Here is a 23,215-nt window from a genome sequence, read left to right on the forward strand (position 1 = left end):
CATAAGCTTAAGCATAAGAAAAAAAAGGGGCTATTCATCCCAACCATTTTCAGGGCTTGTTCGGATTATTGGATAGGAAAAACATAGATAGAAAATGTATCGAAATAGGAATGATAAATAAAGAAATAAGAAAGTTAAGGGCATTCGGATTGCATAGGAGTATAGGACTTGTATGTTGGAAGAAAAAAAGAAAGAGAGAGATAGAGCACTTGAGATGGATGGGGCATTCAGATTACATGAAGTTGATTACATAGGATGAGAGAGATAAACTCATGAGAGACTTTTTATGATATTAGACCTTGTCGGTGACATGGGACCGGGAGTATCATGACTTAGAGACTTGAGGCAGACACGATCACCCACGTGGCCTAACCCCCTCGGGGGGGGGGGGGGTCGGGCCCGAGGGTGATACGGCCGCCCTTCCCTTTGTCTCCCCGAGGGGTCGGACCGCTCCCGTCTCGGCCCCGAGGGCCGAGGCACCCCGACCCCTTGTGGGTTTTGCGCCGCGTATATGGGGTAGGTGAGCATAGCGGGGCTCACCTAACCACATTTATTGCGGTTTGGACGAGCGCGTCACGCCGCATGTAACGCAGTGCAGCGCGCTCGTTTATCCGGTCAGTGACCAGTCACAGACCGATCAGATCGTGGGTTAGGTGGCGACAGGCGGTCTGACGCACGCCTCGCCCCATCCCGTCAGGATGAGAGCCTCCAAGCACTCGTCCCTAGCCGGAGCCGGCGTGTTAGCTCCTGGAGATGGCACGTTGGTCCCGGTCAGATATATACCAGGCTTCATCCTAACCATTACAAGCAAGACATTGTATGAAGAGGGGCAAACATGCAGATTGATGAACTGACACGTGGTGGACAAGAATGACCGATTTGTGACCGGTCTGACACTGGTCATGTCGTCAGCAGACAGCCATGTTCCCACGTCGCGCCTGCTTCCGGCGGAAGTGGAGGTAGGTATGGGCCGTCCCATCAGAAGGTCATTCGGACGGCAACCATACAAGTCTCCGTCTGTTTATGAAAAGATAGGATAAGTCCCCACAAAAAAGAGAGAGATGGTGCATGTGGTATCCCCTTGAGGTATAAAAGGAGGACCTTGCCCACTTAGAAAGGGGATGATTTTTTTTTGGGATCCAGAACGATCAGAGAGGGAGAGGGTAAGAGCTCTCTGGTTCTCCAGCTCTTTTGTAGCTTCTTCATACATAGATCCACCAAAACACAGGAGTAGGGTATTACGCTTCTCAGCGGCCCGAACCTGTATACATCGCCCGTGTCTTGTGCTTTTTCCAATCTCGCGAACTTTCCACAGACTAGGAGCTTAGAACCTCACCCAGGGCCCCCGGCCGAACCGGCAAAGGGGGGCCTGCGCGGTCTCCCGGTGAGGAGCCCCACGCTCCGTCAGACCTCATGGTAAAAATCTCAAAATCTAATATGAATTTGGGCATTCCTTAGAAATTTGATAGGATTTAATAGTTTTCAATAATCCTTTGGTTCAAAAAATCATATAGAAAAAATTTCTATAGAAAAAAATATTGTTCCTATACAGAATAAAAAAATCCTATATTTTCCTTTCAAATAAAGGGGTACCATGCGTGGCAAAGCCACGCGGTTTTTCTAGTAGTATAACATATTTACGTATAAGCACCAAACTGGGAGGTTGACAAATACTGCCCCTATTTCATACTATAAGTCATTTTAACTTTTTTAAATTAATTTTTTATGTTTAATTTAATTTATAGAAAATATAACAATATTTTCAATGCACAATAAAAAATATAAAAAATTGTTCAACATTAGACGTAATGAAACTAATTTTATGCTATAGTGTTGCTATATATTTTTTTATAAAATGGTTAAGCTTTTAAAAAGTTTAACTTAACATTTTTTCCATCATACTTCTTCCATTGCACGGCATATGAAAAGCTATGGAAAGTTGAAATCGGCGTAAACTAACGAGCTGTATCATAAAGAATAAAAATAATGTTAGCATCGCAACAGCACATTCTAAGATGAGACTAGAGACTATGAAAGCCTCTTAGTACTCCCTCCGTCCAATAAAAAAACCGAATATAAAGCTAGATGTGACACATTTTAGTACAACGAATCTAGATAGAGATGTGTCTAAATTCATAGTATTATGATATATCATATCCAGAACTACTTTAAATTTTTATGGAACGAAGAAAGTAGTAATCAACGTACAATTTGCTTCAAGTAACACAATCGATGTCTGAATGAACTCAGGTCCAAAGGCAATAAACAATGGGGCCTTGCCGGTTGGCTGGGCGATAATCTCTGGAAGCATCTGTCTTTATGTTCAAAGTTCAGTGTAGGACCCGACCCAGTTGACAAGTGGATTTAAACTGCTGTCCATTGTATGCATGCTTTTCTTGATAGGTATCAATGGCGGAGTGAGCACATCTAACCGTGGTCCATAAAGAGAGACACTTTAGGCTGTTTTCGGGGGTGAGTATTGGGAACCCATCTCCTATACATGAAAAATGGAACAGTACATTAACACGTGATTAATTATAGTGGCAAATACATAACAAAATGTTGGTGTGGTATCGATGTCCCCCTGCCGTGAGTGACCACTGGCCCAAAGGCCCCAAACTCGAGATGGATTCGACTCTTTCGAGGCTCATTCATCCTCGTGTAAAGAGGTGGGCTTCATGTGATGCTGCCGTACAAGCTACACTGTTCCTTGTGCTGGGGCGGACGACCGAACGTGTGCTACGCTGCTACTACGACGGACGGATGCCGACCTCCGACACGAGATGGCCACAACAACCACCGCCGAGTTTATGAGCCATCATCCTTTCGTCCTCGTTCCGCCGTACGACAACGTCTCGCGCCATCAGCAGCGGAGAGAGACGATGGACGCAGCGGCAGCGAGAAAAACGCGCGCATTACTACTACCCACGTGTGGCGCGCGGAGCAGAGGCGAGTGGCAACAGCAACGTCTCACTAGCCGACAGCCGGGCGGCCGGCCGGAAGGTTTTCTTTGGATCACGGCCTCACCGCGCGCATCGCCGTCTCGTCGTGGCGAGCGCGGGGCGCGACGGTTGGCGCGCGCGGGCTCCGTCCCGTCCTTTGTCACCGCCGCGAGAGGCGCCTCGCACCGGAACCGGCCGGCCCCGGGCCCGGGCTGCCTGCCTCGCCCTGTGCGGATCGTACGCCTGAATCAGCGTGGCGGTCTGTGTGGCCTTCGTTTGGTGAGAGCCTGAGAGGACAGCCGTTCGCTCGCAAATCGCAATGCCGCCCCCGCCACGGCCAGCCTCCGACCGATTCGTGAGCGCGCGCGCGGGGGCGGGCGCGACACGTGACTGCACGAGATAATGTCTCCAACTCTCCAGGGAAAGGTAAGGACAGGGTTGATCCCGCGGTCGATGTAGCCAGCCAGGGAAGACGACGAGGTCTGGTGGTTTCCGCGCGCGCCGAGGCGGCCTCACACAAGTCACAATTGGCGGGGAACGATGGGTGGTGGTTCGCGAGGGGCCGCACCCTCGTACTGTCTCTTTGGAACAAAGCGATCGCCATCGTGGCCGACCGGTCGAGAGCGAGGCAGCATCATCAGTGAAAACGTCACGGCCTCGCGACGCGGTACCGTTGAGGCGGTGACGCCGAAGATGACTTGACTGCGGCGAGGGTACAGTCGTACAGATGGACACCTGATTAAGCGACGTTCGTGGATGGAATCAAGGGAGGATGCGGGTCACCTTGCAGCATTTGTAGAGCAAAAGCGACGTGCAGGATGGGTGTTCTGCAGTGAGGAGGACGGATCAAGGAAGATATTTATTTCTGATGACGTGACTCAAATGGCTAGAATCCTAATATTGGTTATTTGTAGAGAATCAAATTTAGGCAAAAGTCCAAACGGCATTTCTTCTCTGGGCTTAGACAGAACAGAGTACATATTATTGGTTTCACGGCAATGAGTAGCCAATGACAGATCAGTTGACACAAGATAGGGTCAGACAGAAGTAACGCTCCACTCCAAGGGAGTGACTGGTGAGCAGCTGTTGGCCGCTGCCCCATAGCCAGGCATCAGCTATAGAATGACTGTTCGTCTGGGGCCCGATGTGATTCCCAATTTCTCAAGCAGAAATCCTGAATTGGAGCACCATGCCATTGCAAGTTTTGAGTATTACCACGGCTGAACGGTTGCAACTTGCAGCTGAACCCAAAATAACTGAATTAGCATTTCAATAGATCTACTCTTCAGAAAAAGCATTTGTACATGTAATCTTGCAGTCCTACTAACGGTCCCAACAGTTGTACAGTCCTATAATACAACAAGCCAATGCCAATTAGTTGAAGATGTACTACAGCACATATCGTCCAAACACCGAATATGATGACAATGCATTGATGGCTCAGGATTTGGAGGGTAATCCTATTGAATTTCTTTCATGGAGAGCCTGTGGCAGGTGGCTTGGGTGTCTGATTTTTCTGGTTAGCTGCAGCTTGCGCAGCAGAGCCCTTTGCGTTACTTTCGCTGGCCATTGACTTCTTGATCTGGACAGGTTCAGACAAAACAATAACATATCACACCGCAAGCAAAGACAACAATCAAATGGACGTATCGGCAGAACGCTGTATTTGGTGATGAGAAATGACCATCAATAGGTTAATTTTGAAACAGCATTGAGAATAGATTAGGATATTTGTCAATTCACAGTTTGTACTACTTTGAATAGAGGGAATCAAAACAATATGTTTCCAAGATATAAGATGGGAAGAACAGTTACCAGAGTAAGCCTCTCCCTGTGAATATCATTGACATGCTGCAAATTGTAAAGGAAAAGATTATTACAGTTACAAACAATTGTGAGAATTCATAGCAAGCAATCAAAAGCGAAGAAATAAGTATGCAAATGTATGAATTACCGGCTTCTTGTACAGTTTTATTTCATCTCCACTGAAGCCTGGCAAGGTAATATTCCAGCTTCTCTCTGCAATGGATGACAATTAAATCATATGAAAAATGCAATTGAAAATTTGAAATGCTATGACTTGATAGCATCACCACAAAGATTCTAGAAGAACAAAAATATTCAAGTTACCTGCATGGAGGAGTACATCTTTTGCTTCTAAAATGCTTGACTTTCTATGTTTTGCTAAAGAACAAGCAAATGTTGCAACCTGCTCAAAACAGCTAATTAAAAAAAAGGTACAGAAGACATCCTAGATACACCAGGATGACAAATTCACATGTTGCTGATGATTAAAGGGTGACAACTTTCTTCTATATCTAAAGACAGCATAACTTCGACCCAGAGCTTCTAGGCCTCTAGCAACCATTAGGCAGTGTTTACTATTTCCTCACACAAGAAGAACCAGAGAACACATCCCCGTAATAAGCATACTTGCAAAAAGAAACTATTGGAGAACAGCAATGATGGTGGAGGGAAGGGGCTTACAGATTCAACAAAATCTTCTGCAATGTCAATAAGAACATCTTCAACTTCAGGATCAAGCTTTTCTGAAGGATCAATCTGTTGGAAGATCACAGCATGAGAAAGTTATGATGACACTTAACTTTTGCAAATAATAAAATGCCTATTTCTACTTAAGTGATGATGATCCATAACTGATAAATATTGGTAAAAGAACCAACTAAATCCATCACAGGCAGTGGGGTTTATGAACCTACAATACCCATAACATCCGTGAACCCCTATGGTTGCAGCCCCTACACTCAACAACTCTAGACAATCATGACCCAGATAAATTTTATGACAAAGTATTAGCAACAGTATATGCTATCATATCTAACATACTTATTACAGGTAACAGCCTACTTCCTCTACCTGTTCAAGTACACTGGAACATAGATTTCACACAGATCATCAATTATCGTAAGCACTTCTGAATCAACAACATTATTTTGAAAAGATTTTTACTTGGTCCTTAACCAATGTAGATTAAACAAAAAATCTGTTAAGATAGTGTGCCCTTTTTTTTTTTCTGTTTTCTATTGCGTGGTTTTCTTTGGATATTAGATATGGTTTAACTGTGTTTTTTTCATTACTAAAGAAGGGTATACTTTCAGGTTTCAGTTCAGGAAGTTGTGTACCTGTGCAACTAATTCATGTATACTCCTCTTGGAAAGCAGTCGATTACCAGATCCTCCAGCATCCACATCGACTGAAGCCATGTCTCCAGATTGCACATTAGTAGCTTTTAGTACAGCAGGAGAATCTAGCTTCTGAGCCATTGAGACAGGGGTACGAGCAGTTTGCTGCTGAGAAATTTGTTGCTGGTTTCTGAGTGTTGTAGTCTGTTGACTTTGCTGCGAGGAATGTTGTGGCTGATTTTGTTGTTGCTGCTGCTGCTGCTGTAGCTTTTGTTGCTGCTGCTGCTGCTGCTGCTGTAGTTTTTGTTGCTGCTGCTGCTGCTGTTGCTGTAGTTTTTGTTGCTGCTGCTGCTGCTGCTGCTGTTGCTGCAAATGTTGATGTTGTGGTAGTTTTTGCTGCTGCTGTGTTAAAAGTGCATTCTGTGGGTGCGAAATTGCAGGAGCATGGTATGGTCTTGGATGTGGCCTATGTTGAGGGGGCCTAAGTGGAGCAGATACATTTGGCGGAGTTTGCTGTAAAGGCATCGAGGGGGAAGAAGCCATAGATGGTGGTCTTGCCAAAGCTTGGATGGGGGTTTTCTGTTGGAATATAGTTAAATGAAGTTAGGTTTAATAAGAGGAGTGTTCCCTTGTAACTGGATTGAGGAATGAAAAATACAAAAAATAAACAATGGTGCAAGTTCCAATTGATCTCATTATTCACAGAACAAGGTAAACTCATAAATGAGTTACAGTTGCCAAGGAAAAATGACAAAATATGTACAAGGAAGCATAAGTTATATTGTAAATAATCTTATTCACATAATTAGGTACATCATATAACTGAAACAGAAAGCTTATTTGCCTATAGATAGACCAGTCTTTGCTTTTTACAAGTGAAAGTTTCTTACTTGTGAACTTGCAATCTGGCTATCAGATGGAGATGGTGCTGTTGAAGATGGAAAATTTGGCCTTGTCTGCTGTGGCAGACTAGAGATTGCTCCTGGTCTCACCTGAGATGTGTTAATGGAACCAACTGTCCCAATATTTTGGATCCCAGGGGAAGGCTGCCTAGGCTGAAGACCATAATCATTACTAAGAATCTTCACTGAATTCAAAACAATAGAGAAAAGGTGCAATATGTTTCAACTAACAGCGTGCATGTACTTTGCAATGGAAATTGGCTCTCTTTATACTGGATTATATTGAACAACTTTTCGGACTATATATGTTTTTTTTTGTATGTACATTTGAGTTGGCTGCGTGGGAACTGGGAATTAATGATCTCTAGAGAGGATGAATGTGTTGGTGTAAAAAATTTTATGCGAGAGGAGATGGAGCATGTAGGGCCTGTTCACTTTGATGCCATTTTCAACCATACCATTTTTTGGCAAAGTTGCCAAAATTTTGGCTACGTTTAGTTTGTTGCCAAATTTGGTAAATACATAAGAAATCCTGCCAAAATTTTGGCAATATTGCCATCTTGCCAAAGGTTTATTTTGGCTACAATCTGAACATGCCCGTAACCAACCAATCATCATTAGTTCATTAGCACCAACTAAAATATTATAAGTACCAAAGATGAAGAAGTATTAACAACTATAGTCGTTTAGAACAGTAGTAATTAGTAAGTCACAGAAGAACAATATTAGAGTTCAATAAGCTCCACTTAATGTTTTACGCAGCTGAACTGTCAGATGCATCTACATTTCTTCTACGCACACAAATGTCAGCTGGATTTGACAATTTCTGGGATTGTTGGCTGAAAGAAATTAGCTAAAACATCAGGGGGTAGGATTTAAGCAGCCAAATCACCAAGGTACAGATTTCGCGAAGACTTGTTGGTCTCCATCCCACATTCAGACCCCCATGCTGAATAAGGATAACTAAAATTGAAAAATGGGTTCCACAAAACTGCAGATAACAAGCATGTGACATCAAGCAAGATAATCCTACTAAGTCATGGTTTCCTCAAGAAATTTACTAACATGGGATCAGATATCGTGTCATTATTATATAAAAGAATGTAATTCTTGCTGTCATCCAGATCAGTTATTTCCTGACCAAATGAAAACCTCATACTACCGAGAGCTTAATCACACCAGAATATAAAAGTGCGGAGCTAAGCATCAGATACAGACCTGTGTAGAGGATGGTGGGGGCTGGTCAGGACCCCGATGCATCGAGCCGAACTGCGCGGCGAGTGTCGGCGGCGGCACGAACCCGGTGTAGCCGACGGGCGTCTGCGGCGCACGCGGGTGCGCTGGTAGCCCAAGGGCTACACCTCCCCGTGGCATGGCAGATGAGGACGCAGAGGTGGCGGCCGGAGCGGAAGCAGAGGAGGAAGAGGCCGCGCCCGTGGCCGGAGAGGAGGACATCGTGATGGGCGAGGCCAGGTGAGTGTACGGAGGCCTCATGCGGGGCACCGGCGGCCGCGCACTGGCGGGGCTTGGAGCTGGGGTTTCTAGGGTTTGGACGGGGGCTGGGGTGGGATTGGGGGCCGGGGCAAGGGTGGTGTCGGGGGTGGGCGGCGCGGCGGTGGAGGCGGAAGGGGTGGGATTAGGCTGTGGCGCGGATGAGGGGGCAGAAGCCGAGGTCGAAGTGGGCGGCGCCGCCGGCGCCGCCGCGGCGGCGTCCGGTTGCGCGGGCGGAGGCGCGTCCATGGTGTTCGACGGCTCAGCGAGGCGGGGGTGTCTTTGATAAGATGGCAGAAATACAGATGAAGGGGAGGACTTGAATGCAAAATTTCTCTTCTGAAAAGGTCTTCCTAAACCCCTCGCCCCCCGCTCGCTAAACACACTAGACATTTCCGATGGGCAAGAACGGGAAGAAGACGGAGTCGCACCGGCAAGGCCGAGGCCGCCGTGCCTCACGCTTCCGCGGCGGCGGCGGCGGCGGCGACGAGGATGGTGACGAGTTGCCTTCATCTGCCTATGATGCTCCACCGCCACACCACGAGGACTCCGACGGTGACGACACCGACGAAGCAGCAGCCGAGGACGAACACGAAGGGGGTGTGGATGGAGGTGACCAGGAGCAGCGGGAAGTAGGTTCCATGCCTTCCAAGTTCCACCTGTACCAACTCTCCGTCCAGGTAATCTCGCTAGCTTCACTAGTGGGATAGATCGGTGAAATTAAGTCTCCGTGCACCGAACCTGTTCGACGAAATGCTAACAGTATGCGTCTGTGTTTAGTCGCCAAAAGGGGACATTAGCTACCTGCAGAAGTTCTTCCTTATGTACGTCGGCGGGCGCGTCCCTCTGCACTTCCAAGAGGATTTCTGTGGCACGGCCCTCCTCAGGTCAATGCACTAAACTTTTCGATGAAGTCCATGTCTGTCATTTTTCACACATTGCATGTGTGGTTGAAGACTTCAGCAGTTCCATTAGCAAGAAATGTGCCAAATGCTTGAATGGTTATTCTTTGGAGAACTTTGATCAATGATGCTCAACAATCAAGAGATCAGTTAACTTTAGTGTGTGACTGTGTGATGCATGTGTTTTTGGCTTCTTGGTCATGATATATTGTTTGATTTCCTGTTGGCAGTGCTGAGTGGCTTCGTACTGATGCAAGGCGTACAGCAGTTGGCTTAGATTTGGACCTTGAGTCACTTGAGTGGTGTCTTGAAAACAACCTGAGCAAGATTGGAGCTGATGGGTATTCAAGAATGCTACTTTTCCATGGAAATGTTCTACAGCCAAATGTAGCTCGCCTAGTCAAGCAAAAGATCTGTGATGCCATGCAAGATCTGCACGTAAACAATGATAATGACTCTTTAGCAAGTAACATCTGTGATCAGTTGGATCCTGCTAGCCCAAAATGCTCAGCCAATTCAACCATGTCGGATTTGGTTTTGCCGGCAAGAGACATTATTTGTGCATTCAACTACAGTTGCTGTTGTCTCCACAGGAGAAAGGACTTGGTTTTGTATTTTAGGCATGCTTTCAATGCACTGTCAAAACGAGGTGGTATATTTGTAATGGATGTGTATGGTGGCACATCATCTGAACGCAAGCTACGTCTGCAGAGGAGGTTCCCCAGCTTCACTGTGAGTGATGTTGTGTTAGTTATTAGCCCTTATACTAGTTACGAATCCACTAAATGCTATCTTCTTGCTCACCAGATAGAAATGTGGTAGGCATATAATGCCCTGAAAAAACTGCGTTCTTTTTTATGAAAATTCACACTATCTGCTTGTAGAATCTGCTTATTCCAACATAAAGATGTTGCAGTAGTAGTAGTATGCAACATAAAAGAATGTTTTAGTCCGAAATACAATTTTCTATTGACCATGCCTCCTTTTTATAGATTCTAAAGCGGTTAGCTATATTTTTATACAACTTCAATCTAGCTATTCTGAAATAATTGTAAAGTATATATGCTATGTTGTTACCCTTTATGGTGAGATTTTGTGCCTCCTTTTTATGACTCGATGTCCATTTCACTTATCAGTCATATAGGTTTTTCCCTTGTGTAGTTTATTCTAGTTGAAATAAACAACAGATAGAGTTGTCCAATTATCAATGGCGTGCGATTTGGAGAATGAGAATGAGATTATATATAGATTTATATTACTGTTCTTACATACAAGATACAACTATGCATTCAGTATTTCTGGGAGCAAGAAGAGTTCGATATCATAAGTCACCAAACAAGGATCAGTCTCCACTTCCAAGCTGGAAAGAAGCAAATGTTACGGCATGCTTTCACGTACCATTGGCGCCTGTAAGTTGATCACATACTATTGAGAATGGTATATTTCATAATTATTATTGCTCTCCTGTTTCCTTAGTGGATCTTCACCGTGTTATGGAAAACCTGCAAGGTTGTAACTGTCAAAAAGAACTATAGAAATTCTTATTAAAATATAAAGTTGAAAATATTTTGCTTAGTCCGGTCCTCCGGTCTACAGGTTCAGGGGGGAAACTAGATTGGTATTAATATCATGTGCAAGGTGTTTAGAATACATGTGTATTAGTCAAGGGTATTGTAGTCATTTCCCGTTTCTAGGCCAATCTTGTAATCTATATTTTCCCTTTAGGCCTAACTCAAGATAACAGAGAGTTCATTACCCATTTACATCTTCTTCCCAAATTATAACACAGGGAACAACCAAAGGCAATGCCACTTTATTACCTCTGTGATATATTGATACCAACCACTTCTACATCTACTATATCTCTGAGGAGATTTTTCACGTGCTATATCTTTGCACTCTTCATAATGAAGAGTATGATGTACGGGATTGTTTTTCAAGTGCTGTGTGTAACACACCCTACACTACCTGCATGACTTCCTCGCATGTTAACTTTGTTTTAGAGTTGCACTGGAGTATCAGGACATCTTAGTCCTGTGCAAAGAGGAAGGATACCTTCAAATTCGAAATTCATGTTGCTCCTTTGTAGGTGGTCGATACCAGAAATCAAAGACTGCTTGGAGGAAGCTGGATTTAAATCAATCCATGTCTGGATCAGGGAGATGCCAAATACCCAATCAAGTGGAAATGCTAAAGAATATAATGCCAACCGTGATGTGAAATATGAAGAATTACAGCATTTCAATCAAGCAGATGCTTGGAATGCATATGTTGTTGGAGTAGCAAATATCTAGATGATTCATGCTACCTTCTTTTTTTAGAGAGAAGATGTTGGAAACCTTTGCAGTTTTCCGTTCTGATGCTATCCGGTCAGTTTCTCTGATGCTGCCTGCCGGAGTAGTATCTTTTTATCTAATGCACAAGTGCTTAACATGGATTCCCTTCTCGTTGAAACTAGAATGTGTAATTGCTCCACTCTATGCCAGGAAACTAGGAAAGTTGTATGTCTTGGGCTATGATGTTTGTTCTAGATGAGATGCTAGCTAACATGTAGTATCATCATATCTGTACCGATCAAATAGAGAGCAGTCAAACCCCAAAGACAATCTACTGAAGATGGTGATTCACTATTTCTTGATGCAGTCATACAGGGGTTGTATGTCCAGTCAGTTTCATGCAGCATAACCTTTTCAGGTTTGCATGCCAATGGTGTTCTGTGCTGATTAACTTCCTGAGCCACTGAGTCCCCTAAGATATGCTGTCAAATGTTTGATTAAACTGGCCGAGTTACCAGATCATTTCCTCTCCGCAATAATCTCTGCATTGTGAACATCTCTTCTGGCAGCAGATGTCCTCCACAATAGAATCTGTGAACCTGCCATCAACAGCATCCTTCAAATCATCCATGCCCATTGACAATTACTCGCAAGGAACGGGGGAGATCTAAGAAAATTGTTAGAATAGATGTCGAATATACTAATTCTATTTGGTTACAGTTGGATTTAAAGTTGTAATAGGTGGTAGGGGGTAGAGGTAGAGTCGGACTCTATAACCTAGCAACTCTCTTAAATAGAGAGGCATGGAGATGATGGTGGTGTGGCCATGGACTTGTAGCGGCTAGGAGTTATATGGGTTGAGGAGCGCCCATAATCAAAACCCCAGGACATAAGCTTCGGCTAAACCTCGTTAACAAATATTGTGTGTTCTTGTGTCGTTATCTGACGTGTCTTGGGTGATCATTGATTGAAGCGATCGAGAAGATTAGTCGTCGTTCCGCTATATCGACTACTTCCTCCGTTTCATAATGTAAGCCATTTTAGCATTGCCCATATTTATATAGATGTTAATGTGAGCAATGCTAGAATGACTTGCATTATAAAACGGAGGGAGTAACTTTTATATATAAAAAAGGTCTCTACGAGCTGCAAACATCCTAATTCAATCATTTCCATTTGAGTTTTCAGATATACCAACACAAAGTGCTTTGCTGGCTCTGCAGAGCTGAAGCCGACGACAAGCCACTCCGAACAGTTAAAAAAACATTACGGTACCTTATGCATCTGCATTAAAGTTTTAAATAATATAAATAATTATACGTGTGTCTAAAAGTTCATAGTGTTATCTATTAGAAAACGGAGTGTTCTAAAGTTAAGAGCGTTATCTCTTATAAAACGGAGGAATACAACTTTTTCAGGTTCAGGCAGTGTCCAACATGGCGTGTCCAACATGGTAGTAGCGCCATTCCACACGCCTGTATATAACCGCGCCCATTGCTCCCCAGGACAACATGGAATGCATCTTTCTACCAGAAGATAGAGCTTTCTCTGCCACGAAATATTCAGCTTTACTGGATACCGTCTACAGCCGTCTCCATTCATCGTTTCCTTTCCATGATGGTGTGACAGAATTGGCTTTTGTATCGTGTTCGTTCGTCCAGTCATTTTCGTGTGCTAAGCTTCGCAGGTCACAGACATGCCTCGTCAAATTTGGTTTTAGTCATAGACATCACGTAAAATCGACCAACTGCTCGGCAGGCCAACAGTAATGATCTCATGATCACCCAGCTGAAACTAATCTTGGCGTGCAATGCATTCGCAACAACACTTTACGCCAGCTAAAGAGCGAGCGAGCACTGAACTGAAGGTTCCGATTTCCATATCAATCCTGAGCTGATCAAAGTGCTTGAAAAAAGATTCTTAGTGCTTGCCATTGTGGATCCCGACTAGATTAGAAGATGCGAGGCCGAGGATTATGGCGGGGGAAACACACTGCAAAGAATAAATAATCACTGGAGTTCTAGTTGTCGTAGTGGTGGACAGAGACAGATTAATCCAGCGGCAAACGCGACGACTCCACGTTGCCGCCGTGCCAATGATAATCCGAGAAATCGAGCTGCACGGCGGAACAAAGGAGAGCGACGTAAACCGGATTAATCCAAACGGCTTCGACCATCTGAGGGGATCGAGTGAACAATGTTAAACATGTGATATGTATTTGTGTGATGCACACGGCATGGTTAGATGGATAGATATGATTAGATAAGGCTAGATTGAGTTTGTTGTAACAGAATAGGAGCATATCTATCCATCCACCTGCGCCGATCTCTGTAACCCACAGCGGTGGTTATTATCGCTAATATAAGATTAACAAAGGTGCGGCCCGAGAGGGTTGAACGCTTCTGAACCTCTGATGTTTGATATGGTATCAGAGCCTTTCCACTAAACAAATCCCGATCCAATCTATGGCCAGCTCGTCGTCCAAGATGGCAGCCACTAATCCTTTCGGAGGAAACACAATCTCAGAGAAATTAGCCAAAAACAACTATGCGCTATGGAAAGCGCAAGTCCTGGCGTCGGTGAGAGGAGCTCGTCTTGAAGGGCATCTCACTGGCACCACAGCAGCGCCGGCCATCACCATCTCCGTGCCAGGCGAGAAGGAAGGCGACAAGGCCACCAGGGCGGCTAATCCCGCCTACGATGAATGGGTGGCTACGGATCAGCAGATCCTAGGGCTTCTACTGAGCACCCTGTCCAAAGATGTTCTGGCGCAGGTGGCCACCTGCGGCACTGCAGCTGCCGCCTGGAGCATGCTGGAGGAGATGTATACCTCCATGACAAGGGCACGCTTCATCAACACTCGGATCGCTCTCTCCAACACCAAAAAGGGCGATCTCTCCATCACAGAATATGTCGCCAAGATGAGAGCACTTGGTGATGACATGACGGCGGCTGGCAAGGTCGTCGACGACGAAGATCTCATCTCCTACATCATTGCCGGCCTCGACGACACGTATGAACCGGTGATCTCCTCAATCGTCGGCAAATCTGAGCCGATGTCCTTCGGGGAGGCTTTCTCTCAACTGCTCAGCTTTGAGCAGCGCAACAATCTCCGTCACGGCGGCGAGTCGTCAGCAAACCTGGCGAATCGAGGGCGCGGCACCACCGGCGGCAACGGAGGCCAACGCGGACGCGGTGGGAACAACCGTGGACGCGGCGGCAATGGAGGCAACAACAGCGCAAACCGCGGCAAGGGTGGTCGCGGGAATGGCGGCTTCAATGGAGGACGTCAAGGAGGTGGCGTCGACACTAGGCCCAAGTGCCAGCTATGTTACAAGCGAGGACATACGGTAATCAACTGTTGGTATCGTTATGATGAGGATTTTGTTCCAGATGAGAAGTATGCAGGTTCTGCAGCCACCTCCTATGGTATCGATACCAACTGGTATGTGGATACTGGGGCAACTGATCACGTGACAGGAGAGTTGGAGAAGCTCATCGTTCGTGATCGCTACAAAGGACATGATCAAGTGCATACCGCTAGCGGTGCAGGTATGGAAATTAGCCATATTGGTCACTCTATTGTTAAAACCCCCAGTCGTGATATTCATTTACGCAATATTTTACATGTTCCTAAGGCTAACAAAAATTTAGTTTCTGCTCAACGTCTTGTTTCTGATAATTCTGCCTTTATGGAACTATATTCTAAATATTTCAATCTTAAGGATCTAGCCACGAAGAAACTTCTGCTTAGGGGGCCCTGCCGTGGTCGTCTCTATGCTCTTCCATCTACACCGCCACATGCACACTCAACCAAAGAAGTTTATGGAGTCTCCAAGCCATCTTTTGAAAGGTGGCACAGTCGTCTCGGTCATCCCTCCTCTCCAATTGTAGAGAAGGTCATTAGCAAAAATAATCTCCCATGTTTAGTTGAGTCTAATAAACAGTCTGTGTGTGATGCTTGTCAAAAGGCAAAGAGTCATCAATTGCCTTATTCTATATCATCTAGTATATCTAGTCATCCTTTGGAACTTATTTATTCTGATGTTTGGGGTCCTGCCCCCACTTCTGTTGGAGGCAAACAGTATTATGTGAGTTTTATTGATGATTTCAGCAAGTTTACTTGGATTTATTTAATTAAGTTTAAATCTGAAGTTATCCAAAAGTTCCATGAGTTTCAGGCTCTTGTTGAACGATTGTTTAACAGAAAAATCCTAGCGATGCAATCTGACTGGGGAGGAGAATATGAGAAACTTAATTCCTTCTTTACCAAAATAGGTATTACTCATCATGTGTCTTGTCCTCACACACACCAGCAAAATGGCTCAGCTGAAAGAAAACATAGGCATATTGTAGAAATGGGTCTTGCTCTTCTTGCTTACTCATCTATGCCATTAAAGTTTTGGGATGAGGCTTTTACTTCTGCTGTTTATCTCATTAATCGTACTCCTAGCAGACTCTTGAAATATGCAACGCCTTTGGAACGTCTGTTTAAACAAACTCCTGACTATAATATTCTTTGTGTATTTGGGTGTGCATGTTGGCCTCATCTCCGACCATATAATGCTCGCAAATTACAATTCCGTTCCAAACAATGTACCTTTCTAGGTTACAGTCCCCTTCATAAGGGGTTCAAATGTCTAGATCCTTCCACCGGTCGCGTTTACATATCCCGTGATGTAATTTTTTATGAGAATGTTTTTCCCTTTGCCTCACTTCATCCCAATGCCGGTGCAAAATTGCGTTCTGAAATTTTATTATTGCCATCCCATCTTGATATTCCTATTATTCCTGGGGTGCAACAAATGAGTACCACTGTGGCTAATGTTCCTACTAATCCTGCTAATCAAATTTCTGGAGATGAATTATCGCTACAGGAAAATTTGGCAGCAAATAATGCAGCTCCAGATGGTGCGGACGCAGCCACAGCTGCCACGAAAGATCCAGCGGCTGACTCCCCTCACACCTCTGACGCAGCGTCTTCGAGCGTCCTCCAGCGTCGTGTGGAGGCCACCGTAGAGTCCTCCTGCTCTCCTGATCGGTTGCATGTCGAGCTCACACCGGCGCACTCACCCGTGGCCATGCAATCTCCAGATGCCACGTCTCCTACTGCTTCCTCTGACTCACAGGAGCCATCCACGTCTCTTGATGCTTCTGTTGCAGGGGAGGTAGATACACAGCAACAACAGCACCAGGTAATATCTAGACCGGCTACGAGGTTGCAAAGTGGCATTATTCGTAAGGAAAAAGTTTATACTGATGGTACAGTTAAATATAGGACTACTTTTCTCACTGTTACTGGAGAGCCAGAAAATTTAGATGACGCTTTAAAAGATAATAATTGGAAAAAAGCTATGGATGCAGAGTTTATGGCTTTACAAAATAATAAGACCTGGCATTTAGTTCCACCTCAGAAAGGTAGAAATGTTATAGACTGTAAGTGGGTGTATAAAATTAAAAGGAAACAAGATGGGAGTCTAGACAGATATAAAGCTCGCTTAGTTGCAAAAGGGTTTAAGCAAAGATATGGCATAGATTATGAAGATACTTTTAGTCCTGTTGTTAAAGCTGCTACAATCAGGATTATTCTTTCCATTGCTGTCTCTAAAGGATGGTGTATGAGACAGTTAGATGTTCAGAATGCTTTTCTTCATGGAGTTCTCGAAGAAGAAGTGTATATGAAACAACCACCAGGTTATGAGGACAGTTCTTTGCCAGGGTATGTGTGCAAGCTTGATAAAGCTTTATATGGCTTAAAGCAGGCACCTAGAGCTTGGTACTCTAGGCTTAGCAAGAAGTTATATGATATGGGATTCCAAGGGTCCAAGGCTGATACTTCTTTGTTCTTTTATAACAAAGGAGATTTGATTATATTTGTACTCATTTATGTTGATGATATTATTGTCACCAGTTCTAGACAGGAAGCTGTTCCAGCCTTGCTTCAGGATTTACAAAAGGAGTTTGCTCTGAAGGATCTTGGAGATCTTCATTACTTTCTTGGTATTGAGGTAACTAAAGTGTCTGGTGGTATAGTTCTTACTCAAGATAAATATGTCAATGATTTGTTGAGAAGAGTAAATATGTTTGACTGCAAACCGGTTAGTACACCCCTGTCTACAAGTGAGAAATTGTCTATAAATGAAGGAGATCCTTTAGGACCAAATGATGCAACACATTATAGAAGTGTAGTTGGTGCTTTACAGTATCTAACATTGACTAGGCCTGATATTGCTTTTCCTGTAAATAAGGTTTGTCAATTTTTACATGCTCCAACTACACACCATTGGGCAGCTGTTAAGAGAATTTTAAGATATTTGAAGCAATGTACTAGACTTGGACTTAAGTTAAGCAAGTCTAGATCTATGTTAGTAAGTGCTTGTTCAGATGCAGATTGGGCTGGTTCCCTAGATGACAGGAGATCTACAGGAGGTTTTGCAGTATTCTTAGGAGATAATCTTGTGTCATGGAGTGCACGGAAACAAGCTACTGTTTCTAGATCTAGTACAGAGTCAGAATATAAAGCTTTGGCTAATGCTACAGCAGAGATTATGTGGGTACAGACTTTATTGGCAGAATTGCAAGTTGAGAGTCCATCTATGGCAAAGTTGTGGTGTGATAATTTAGGAGCTAAGTATCTTTCTGCTAATCCTGTGTTTCATGCCAGAACTAAACACATAGAGGTTGATTATCATTTTGTTCGAGAAAGAGTTTCAAGGAAATTGTTAGAAATTGATTTTGTGCCTACAGGAGATCAAGTTGCAGATGGTTTTACAAAGGCTTTGTCAGTTCGACAGTTGGAGAATTTTAAGTACAATCTTAACTTAGGAAAGTTATGATTGAGGGAGGGTGTTAAACATGTGATATGTATTTGTGTGATGCACACGGCATGGTTAGATGGATAGATATGATTAGATAAGGCTAGATTGAGTTTGTTGTAATAGAATAGGAGCATATCTATCCATCCACCTGCGCCGATCTCTGTAACCTACAGCGGTGGTTATTATCGCTAATATAAGATTAACAAAGGTACGGCCTGAGAGGGTTGAACGCTTCTGAACCTCTGATGTTTGATAAACAAGACAAGACCAAGACCAGGACGGCTGGGGGCGGCAACATCAGGGCGTGGATTAACCGAGGCGGATTGGTTCCGGCCAAAGTTGACCCCAAGTCTACCGGCCTAGGCTGGCTGAGTTGGAAAGAATTCAATGAATCGATTGCGACGAGTTTAAATTCTACTATACAGACACGTAAAACACAACGAAATTTCTCTGTTTTTGTCATAGCTTACACGCCGAAAACATACGCTACTACTAGTAGTACTAGTTTTTTTGAACGTGTAGCTTGCACACGTAAAACACTGGATGCAGGTTGTTAATACTCCGAGGAGGCCGTATAACAATCATAAAAAGCGTCATGTGGCGCGAGGTACAGAGTTCATTGCGTTTCTGCATGAATCACACACATCGAACGCTACGCTGGACACCACGTGGCCACGCCAAGCTTAGCAACTCATACCGACGGCCCCACCTGTCATGCGTACAGGCTTGTTGTGGGACCCACGCCCGCAGCCCTGTTCCCTGCAGAGAATCATTATATACTCCCTCCAATGCACGAACCCAACCAGAGCACATTGGATCCCCCGTTCCCCCGAACCCAAGGTCCAACCAACCGCAAACTGCAAACATATCACGCTCCCTATTTTAGTACCACCTCGCGAACCGGAACGCATCGCGTCCGATAAAAAACTCGTCGCCCCACACCGCGCGGCACTCGGAGCTCAGCTCGCACGGCACGGAACGGAACACAACCCTCCCTGTGTCTCTCTCCCTGATGCGCCGCCCCCCATGCGGCGGCCCCGACCCACTTAGCCCGCGGCGGCGGATGCTGCGGCGGCGGCGGCGGCGATGAAGCGGCCGCTGCGGCGCCCGTTCGCGGTGCTCCTCTTCGTCGTGCTGTGCGCCGCGGCCTCGTTCCCCTCCGTGTTGCGCAGGTCGGTGGGCCCGGCTCCCGTGCTCGCGCCGCTGCCGCCGCTTGATCCCGCGCGCCTCAACGCCACGCTCCTCCGCCTTGCCGCGGCCGATCCATCGGAGGCGCCGCTGCGCCGCGACGTGGACGACCTCCTCGAGGGCCGCCTCCCGGCGTCGTCCGCGCGCGCCCGCGCGTGGCGCCTCCGGGGCGACAGGCTCCACCTTCACCTCCGCCACCACCAGTTCCCCGTCTACCGGCGCGGCCACCACCCGGATCACGACCACGACCCCCTCCTCCACCCGCTCCCGCGCCAGGAGCTCCACCTCGACCCATCCCTCCGCCGCGCGCTCCGCTCCTGGCACCGCCTCCGCCGGCACGACCCCGGCGTCCTCCGCAATCTCCCTTCCCTCCTCTCCCTCCCCGGCCGCATCCCCTCCTGCGCCGTCGTGGGCAACAGCGGCATCCTCCTCGGCGCCAGCCACGGCGCCCTCATCGACTCCCACGCCGCCGTCTTCCGCCTCAACAACGCCCGCATCTCCGGCTTCGCCGCCAACGTCGGCGCCAAGACCAACCTCTCCTTCATCAACAGCAACGTCCTCCATCTCTGCGCCCGCCGTCCCAACTGCTTCTGCCACCCCTACGGCGACGGCGTCCCCATCCTGCTCTACATCTGCCAGGCCGCGCACTTCCTCGACGTCGCCTCCTGCAACGCCTCCTCCCGCTCCCTCCACGCCGCATCCATCTCCGTCACCGATCCACGCCTCGACGTCCTCTGCGCGCGCATCGTCAAGTACTACTCGCTCCGCCGCTTCGTCGCCGAGACGGGGCGCGCGGCCGAGGAGTGGAGCAGCACGCGCGACGCGGCCATGTTCCACTACTCGTCGGGGATGCAGGCCATCATGGTCGCCGTGGGAGTGTGCGACAGGGTGAGCGTGTTCGGGTTCGGGAAGGCGGCCGACGCGAAGCACCATTACCACAGCAACCAGAAGGCGGAGCTGGACCTCCACGACTACAAGGCGGAGTACGCCTTCTACCGCGACCTCGCCGACCGGCCGGAGGTAGTCCCCTTCCTCAACGACGCCGGTATCGCCGTCCCGCCCGTCGTGTTCTACCATTAGAGCGCGTGCGCGCAAGGTGCTCGACGTTATGCCACTTTTTTCCGGTGGAGGATTGTGTTGTATTAGTGGCTCAGTGTAAAATGTTGCTTCGTAAGGTGGGTTATTTTTTGTGATTAGATTGATAGACGAATTGAAATAGTAGCGAAATTTTGATATGATGGTGGGATTGGAGGTGTGTACTAAGCATTAGGATCCCTCCATTAGCATACGAGGACGATTTCTTCCGCTTTTGGCACTGTAACTGTAATTTAGACTGATCTTTCTTCGTAATTTCATGAAGAATCAATTGTACATCTTCTATACAGCCTTGCTGCAACTTTGCTCTCCATGTTTCCCAAATGGCAAATACAACTTTAGCTTTGCATTGTGTCATCTGTGTACCTTCCAAATTCCAATTTGACTGCTCATTTCACCTCGGAAAATAACTTGTGCAAGTCCTTCCCTGCCAATGCACTTCTTCTACCTCTCTAATCCGATTGCTAACCGAAGGCTCGAAGCTTTGCACTAGGTTGGTTTGTGCATGTATGTGTTGCCAGTTGCCACTCCTATGTTTTGTAGTACTATGTTCATTTCATTTTTATAAATTCTTTGCGGTGAACGCACTACTATGACTTTAATGTATTACCTGTGCTGAGAAAAAGATGCTTTGATATTTCAGGGAGCAACACTACAAACTTAACAGTGAATCTAGAGGATTTGTATTTGTGTACTTTATAGGGGATGTTTGGGAGAGATCTCAAAAACATACCGTAAGTCTCTAGGGAGGGACTTATACTTTTGTGAGAGGGACTAAAGTTTAGTCCCTAAATCCCAAAACCTCCCTAGTATACTCGATGTTTTCCCACTGTAACTAAACGATCTCATGGCCGGCCATGATTTGATCTGACAACAATATTCTCCTTGTTTCTTTGAAGTGAATCCACCATGTTCGTGGATGCGCCAGTTCCGCACCTCATGTACCTTCACACATCATGATGAGGATACATTATGGGAGTAACCACTTCACCGTTGTTATTTAATCCAGATCAATGTGTGAAATACGGAGTAAGCGATTGATGATTTGGTCCACCGTGTTACTCCCTCCGTCATGAAAAAAACGAATTTAGTATTGGATGTAATATATTCTAGATCCAGATTCGTTGTACTAGGATGTGTCACATCCGGTACTAGATTGGTTTTCGAATTTAGTACAGGATGTAACATATTCTAGATCCAGATTCGTTGTATTAGAATGTGTCACATCCGGTACTAGTTTGGTTTTTTTTTATAGAACGGAGGGAATACACATCTGCTGATCCGCTATACATCACGCGGTGGTTTATTAAGTTTAAGGAAACTCCCGGCATGATATTGAGTGTGCTGGAGCTTATTTTAAACTAAAAGTACTAAGTACTACAAATTATAACAACTTTATATCACTTTTGACATTTATCCTTGTCTTAAGGACTCTTCTGTTTGTATCTTTCCGATCCCGCCTAGTGATTGACTCAAATAATCGTCCCTATTATAGTGATCGAAGTGCTAGCGTGTACTGATACTGAGGGGCTACTCTCTTGAAATGGGGAGGTTCTTTTATGAACTCGGGATCCATACACAAAATGATCCTGATATAGTATACTCCTACTTTGAAATGGCTATCCATTTCGATGAATCATATGCTAAATTGTTAATGGTTGCACTTGGTCAGGATGATCCGGATGCTCTTTGCTTGTATTGCTTAATTTTCGACAAATATCACTTGAAAGTTTCCTTTTCATATAACCATTCGAAAGGAGTAGGAGGATTTGCCTATATACATTACAATCTGAATCTTGTGTTTTGATCTCAGTATGAAATATGTGTTTGATTGCATGCCTCAACTTGTTACATGCCTATACCTAGATTAGGCACGCCACAGTAGACACCCTTTGAGACTTTGATTCATGTCATATTGAGTTTCTTCCAGCTCCATGGTGAGCATTTGAGATGCAAGTAGTACATGTATAGTCCACATGTGAGACCACTTGTTAGCTGTTACTACAGTACAATCAATAGAGTAAATGAGTAATATTACCACTGTACTGGGGTCTGAGTAGATAGATGGTCCTATTACCTGTTCTTTACCACTATGTACTTTGGTTGAAACTTGGAACGACGACCACGCATATGGCTGTGTACGGGCGTCCATTTTCCCAACCTATATTCCTCGTTTTCTGCACGCACGCTTTTCAAACTGCTAAACGGTGAGTTTTTTTAAAAAGTTTTTATACGAAAGTTGCTTAAAAAAATCAAATTAATCCATTTTTTTTTAAAAAATTAGCTAATACTTAATTGATCACGTGCTAATAGATCGCTCTATTTTCCGTGCTACTGGGAACAACCCATAGCGAACACAGCCATATGTGTTTTACACCATGAACCTACTACTATTACCAGGATTGATTCAAAGGACGCGCCCGTGCTACTGCAGTTAGCATTAAAAGAATACTCGAAT

General features: G+C 45.4%; 3 protein-coding genes and 1 non-coding gene across 5 annotated transcripts; 3 read left to right on the forward strand and 1 right to left on the reverse strand.

Moving 5' to 3' along the window:
* Positions 1-4,184: 4,184 nt before the first annotated feature.
* Positions 4,185-8,770, reverse strand: LOC4325055 (transcription initiation factor TFIID subunit 12). 2 transcript variants are annotated; one of them, XM_015765993.3, is made up of 8 exons: positions 8,206-8,770; positions 6,976-7,140; positions 6,086-6,664; positions 5,430-5,504; positions 5,073-5,151; positions 4,897-4,961; positions 4,758-4,793; positions 4,185-4,524 (listed from the first exon to the last, which is right to left on the reverse strand). In XM_015765993.3, the coding sequence occupies exons 1-8, from the start codon at positions 8,725-8,727 to the stop codon at positions 4,417-4,419; spliced, it is 1,629 nt and encodes a 542-aa protein (XP_015621479.1). In that variant the 5' UTR covers positions 8,728-8,770; the 3' UTR covers positions 4,185-4,416. The 2 variants fall into 2 exon arrangements, with proteins under 2 accessions (XP_015621479.1, XP_066162059.1); XM_066305962.1 differs by lacking the exon at positions 6,976-7,140.
* An 83-nt stretch (positions 8,771-8,853) lies between these two features.
* Positions 8,854-11,896, forward strand: LOC4325056 (uncharacterized). The gene is made up of 5 exons (XM_015765994.3): positions 8,854-9,158; positions 9,259-9,365; positions 9,611-10,112; positions 10,674-10,789; positions 11,470-11,896. The coding sequence occupies exons 1-5, from the start codon at positions 8,877-8,879 to the stop codon at positions 11,672-11,674; spliced, it is 1,212 nt and encodes a 403-aa protein (XP_015621480.1). The 5' UTR covers positions 8,854-8,876; the 3' UTR covers positions 11,675-11,896.
* Positions 11,897-14,616: 2,720 nt separating this feature from the next.
* On the forward strand, positions 14,617-14,755 carry LOC112937698 (small nucleolar RNA Z247). Its single transcript, XR_003240360.1, has one exon. It is a non-coding gene; the product is annotated as a small nucleolar RNA Z247 (small nucleolar RNA).
* A 4,523-nt stretch (positions 14,756-19,278) lies between these two features.
* Positions 19,279-21,114, forward strand: LOC4325058 (sialyltransferase-like protein 1). The gene has a single exon (NM_001428177.1). It carries the CDS (start codon positions 19,561-19,563, stop codon positions 20,740-20,742), a length of 1,182 nt encoding a protein of 393 aa, NP_001415106.1. The 5' UTR covers positions 19,279-19,560; the 3' UTR covers positions 20,743-21,114.
* Positions 21,115-23,215: the final 2,101 nt, after the last annotated feature.

Source organism: Oryza sativa, chromosome 1 (assembly GCF_034140825.1).
Source record: "Oryza sativa Japonica Group chromosome 1, ASM3414082v1".
NCBI lineage: Eukaryota > Viridiplantae > Streptophyta > Magnoliopsida > Poales > Poaceae > Oryza > Oryza sativa.

Excerpts from the sequence above, each read along its gene's own strand:
- LOC4325055 (XM_015765993.3), bottom strand. The coding sequence starts at position 8,727 with ATGGACGCGCCTCCGCCCGCGCAACCGGACGCCGCCGCGGCGGCGCCG. Across the intron at positions 7,141-8,205 it reads CCCCACCATCCTCTACACAG|CCTAGGCAGCCTTCCCCTGG; the intron begins GTCTGTATCTGA and ends TATGGTCTTCAG. Across the intron at positions 5,152-5,429 it reads CAGAAGATTTTGTTGAATCT|GTTGCAACATTTGCTTGTTC; the intron begins GTAAGCCCCTTC and ends TGTTTTGAGCAG.
- LOC4325056 (XM_015765994.3), top strand. The coding sequence starts at position 8,877 with ATGGGCAAGAACGGGAAGAAGACGGAGTCGCACCGGCAAGGCCGAGGC. Across the intron at positions 9,159-9,258 it reads TGTACCAACTCTCCGTCCAG|TCGCCAAAAGGGGACATTAG; the intron begins GTAATCTCGCTA and ends GTCTGTGTTTAG. Across the intron at positions 10,113-10,673 it reads GGAGGTTCCCCAGCTTCACT|TATTTCTGGGAGCAAGAAGA; the intron begins GTGAGTGATGTT and ends CTATGCATTCAG.
- LOC4325058 (NM_001428177.1), top strand. The coding sequence starts at position 19,561 with ATGAAGCGGCCGCTGCGGCGCCCGTTCGCGGTGCTCCTCTTCGTCGTG.